The 4,455-nt window shown below is 56.1% G+C and overlaps 1 protein-coding gene across 1 annotated transcript in view; it reads left to right on the top strand.

Annotated features, from left to right (window-relative positions):
- Positions 1 to 4,455, top strand: part of GAS6 (growth arrest-specific 6) — a 60,925-nt gene that overhangs the window by 51,676 nt on the left and 4,794 nt on the right. The window contains exons 10-11 of the mRNA XM_011979419.1: positions 180 to 344; positions 1,379 to 1,547. Coding sequence (XP_011834809.1) covers positions 180 to 344; positions 1,379 to 1,547 — 334 coding nt within the window. The remainder of the gene's footprint in view (positions 1 to 179; positions 345 to 1,378; positions 1,548 to 4,455) is intronic.

A 4,455-nucleotide genomic window follows, 5' to 3' on the forward strand; every position in this document is an offset into this window, starting at 1 on the left:
AGGTGAGGATGAGGTGGTCTCCCTGAGATTGGGATCATCTTGGCCCAGGTGAGCATCGGGTGGTCTCCCCGAGGTCGGGTCCCTCTTGGCTCAGGAGAGGATGAGTGTGGTTTTTCTGCAGTTGGGAGCCCTTCAGAACGTGCACTCCCACCTCTTCTCATGGCGCTGCCTCTCTTCAGATCTCTGTTGAGGAGCTGGCGCGGAATCTGGTCATCAAGGTCAACAGGGACGCTGTCATGAAAATCGCGGTGGCCGGGGACTTGTTCCAACCAGAGCGAGGACTGTATCATCTGAACCTCACCGTGGGAGGCATTCCCTTCCATGAGAAGGACCTCGTGCAGCCTGTGAGTACCGTACCTGTGCCTGTGTGGACGCGCCGTGTGCTGGGATCCCGGGAATGGTGTCAGGAAGGCTCAGTCACGCCCGGCCCTGTGTTTACGATTAACCAGGTGTGGGGAGGACCTAGAGGAAGGAAAGGTTTCCTAGAATTTGACAAAGTCATGGTACAGCTGTGTCATTAATTTTACCATCTCTTTTTATGAGACCCGTCTAAGTTTTCATCTGAATTGATAATAATGTAGTCTATTTTTCAGTGGAGACAAGACACAATGAAATTATTCCCTAACAGAACAACAAACTTTTTGGACAATTTCCAAGAACATTTTGGGTTTTGTAACTCTGCCATGAGTCTCATAAGGGAAGAACAGCCATGGTGGGGCGGCCAGTGTGGGCCCTTTCTCCAGGTCCCGCCTTCTCTCCCCTTCAGCACAGCACACGCCTGTGCCCCCGACCTGTCTCCAGCCCCCACGCACTGACATCTAAGCCTTCATCCTGGGTGTTTTCACTTCCACACCAGACAGGAGAAGGGCACACATGTCTTCGCGTCTGTGGGTGCTGAGTGTCGGCAGTGCCTGTGCTGAAGCCAGCCCTTCAGTGTTATGAGGGGCACCTGCTTCCCAGGCCCACGGACTGCCTGGTTCTGGGATTTTGCCTGGCTTGTCCCTCCTTGTTTCACACATAAGGGGGTTGCCCTGATTTGCCCACAGTCATATTGAATATTGAATAATTCACGTGAGTGCTGGATGGTTAAACAATCCGTATTGTTTGACTTTGGACCCATGTGGCCTTTTCAGTCCTTTCCTAGCTTTAAAATTAACCTGTATTTCCTGAGCATACACCAGTGCAAACAGGTATTCTGCAGTGGGTCATTTTGTAAAGTGAGGAAACCGTCTGTGAAATCACCACCACCAGTGGGATTGGCCCATTTTTGCAGTAGGTCTGCACTTGCTGCGGCTGCGAAGGCACCACCCACTGCCTGGGGCGTCTGGCATGGGCCTCTCGCTCCCAGGAAGCCACGGAGATTTCTCTGCCTTTCCAGATAAACCCTCGTCTGGATGGCTGTATGAGGAGCTGGAACTGGCTGAACGGAGAAGACACCACCATCCAAGAAACGGTGAAAGCGAACACGAAAATGCAGTGCTTCTCGGTGACAGAGAGAGGCTCCTTCTACCCGGGGAGTGGCTTTGCCTTCTACAGCCTGGACTACAGTAAGTCTTGGCTCTTCCCGTTGGGGCGGCTGTGGCTGCACCTTCAGGCATACGCTGAGAGCAAGCAGACGGCCTTAGATGGCAGTGTCAGGACAAGCTGAGGCTCCTCCGGTTCCAGGGCAGGGCGGGGTGGGCAGAGGTGTGCGCAGAGGCCCCCCTCTCAGGATGGCTGTGCAGGTCACTCAGTTCAGAGTCAGCCAGTGAAGAAGAAATGACGGAGATGTGCCGAGAAGATGCTTGCCAGGCCGGTGCTGGGAGGCCGGGGAGGCTGGGAGGCCCTAGAGGGTCCTTTGCAGGAAGTCCTGAGACAGCACCAGCCTTAGGACTTGTCCAGAGGCACATGGAAGCTCTTAGTAATGTGGTGAACACTGCGGTCACCGATAACCCGGTGAGACATCTACAACAGGAGGTGTCTAAAAACAGCAATGAAGCTGCCTGGGGGACAGTGAACTCAGGCCTGAAAAAGGAGGACAGGGTAGGTGTGAGCTGCTGGCCCAGTCCTGCGGTGCCCTGGGGAAGGTGCTGCCGCCCTCCCCGGTGAAGGCCCTGGAGCTGCTGTGCGGATAGAGTTACTGCTCAGCCCGCCCTGCCTCACATTCCCACCCCACATGGGTCCCACTGGGGCACCGCAGCCCCACCCTGTTCCTGAACACCGAGCCGTTTATGGCGAAGCCCCCACATGCACAGAGGGCAGACAGCGCCCCCTCCATCAGATCTCAGGGCTGCCAGCCCTCAAGCACCCAGCAGGAACCCCAGGTTCAAGGGGGTCCACGCGGAGCAAAGGGGAGGGTCCTGCCCCGTCTCCTGAGCCAGATCCAGTGTCCGCGTCTCTCCCTGGGTGTCAAAAGCGTGACCATGTCAGGAAAGGCATCTGTGAGAAAGGCCCGTCTGCCACTGTGCACGCATTCTCCCTCAGTCTCGATTTTTCACTTACAAATCTAGACCATCATGATAATGTTTGACAGGAAGTCATGTCATATGAAATGCTTAAATCCTTTTTCCACTTAATATCATACACATTTCTCAGGGGTAACCTTACGCAGGCATCACAGGGGCCGTTTCCAGTGACTGCCGGCCGCGTCTGCCGGCCCGTTTTGGTCTATCCAGACTGAAGCAGTTAGAGCTCCATGCGTTCCCAGCGAATGCCAAACTACACCAGTAACGTCTCTTAAAGACAGAAGAGACTTGCTGGGAACGGTAGCACTGGCCTGGCTCACTCTGCAGTGACTCAGCCTGGGCTCAGGCTCACAGATCTCCAGGTCTGTGCAGCCTCCACGTGAGGGGCCACGTGGAGCCGGGAAACCTTCCCGGGGAGAGCAGAGGCCGGTGCCCTCGTGAAGCCCCTGATGGCCAGCACGTGCCCGGTTCCTGACGGGAGCTTCCTTTTTTTTTTTTTTTTGAGATGGAGTTTTGCTCTTGTTGCCCAGGCTGGAGTGCAATGGCACCATCTCGGCTGCACCTCCCAGATTCGCACCACAACCTCTGCCTCCTGGGTTCAAGCGATTCTCCTGCCTCAGCCTCCCGAGTAGCTGGGATTACAGGGATGTGCCACCACACCCAGCTAATTTTGCATTTTTGGTAGAGATGGGATTTCTCCATGGTTGGTCAGGCTGGTCTCGAACTCCCGACCTTAGGTGATCCACCGACCTCAGCCTCCCAAAGTGCTTGGATTACAGGCGTGAGCCACCACCACACCCAGCCAGGAGCTTCCATTTTAAAGGACACCATCATCTTTCCTTTCACAGGTGATGGGAAGACCAGCCAACAGGAGAATTTTTGTTTCTGTTGCTGTATTTTTGTTACTTTTTCTGATTTTGTGTTTCAATGCCATAAATGGTTGTTGAGAACTGACATGGCGGGTACCAGCTAGGGACAGGCAGGACAGGCGATGTGGGTTTGAGGTGCACACAGCCCCGTGGGAAAGAGACAGGGAAGCCAGCACAATTCACTATGACCCCACTCGGCCCGCAGTGTGAGGCCCCCAATCACAAATCCATACACACATTGATTTGGGGTCCTTTTTCCTAAAACAGCTTCTTTGTTAGGACTTTGGAATTCTGGGTGGGATAGAAACACTGAAAACAGGGTGGAGGTTTTATCTTCTGGCTTCTTAGTCCGCGGAGGGCTCAGCGTGGAGAGGACATGCGGTGGTATTCTCCCTGGGAGAACAGGAATTCAGCCCTTTCTAGTAACATACGTTTTGGGGCACTTTTGTATGAGCTACGGATGCCACATGATTTCATTCAGATGCATTACATATGACACACGTGGGTTCATGCGCACACGCAGCACGTGAGTGGAAAACCCCACTGAGGCAGGAGCAGAGCAAAGACTGACAGCGCAGACCCCAGACCGCCCGTGCTCCTGACAGCGCAGACCCCAGACCGCCCATGCTGCTGAGAGCTCAGACCCCAGACCGCTGTGCTCCTGACAGCGCAGACCCCAGACCGCGCAACCCAGACCGCTGTGCTCCTGACAGCGCAGACCCCAGACCGCCCATGCTCCTGACAGCGCAGACCCCAGACCGCGCGCACTCCTGACAGCGCAGACCCCAGACCGCCCGTGCTCCTGACAGCGCAGACCCCAGATCGCACGCACTCCTGACAGCTCAGACCCCAGACCGCGGGTGCTGCTGACAGCGCAGACCCCAGACCGCACGTGCTCCTGACAGTGCAGACCCCAGACCGCGCGCACTCCTGACAGCGCAGACCCCAGACCGCCCGTGCTCCTGACAGCGCAGACCCCAGACCGCGCGTGCTCCTGACAGCGCAGACCCCAGACTGCGCGTGCTCCTGACAGCGCAGACCCCAGACCGCGTGTGCTCCTGACAGCTCAGACCCCAGACCGCCCGTGCTCCTGACAGCTCAGATCCCAGACCGCTGTGCTCCTGACAGCTCAGAACCAGACC

Source organism: Mandrillus leucophaeus, unplaced genomic scaffold (assembly GCF_000951045.1).
Source record: "Mandrillus leucophaeus isolate KB7577 unplaced genomic scaffold, Mleu.le_1.0 Scaffold201, whole genome shotgun sequence".
NCBI classification, from domain to species: domain Eukaryota; kingdom Metazoa; phylum Chordata; class Mammalia; order Primates; family Cercopithecidae; genus Mandrillus; species Mandrillus leucophaeus.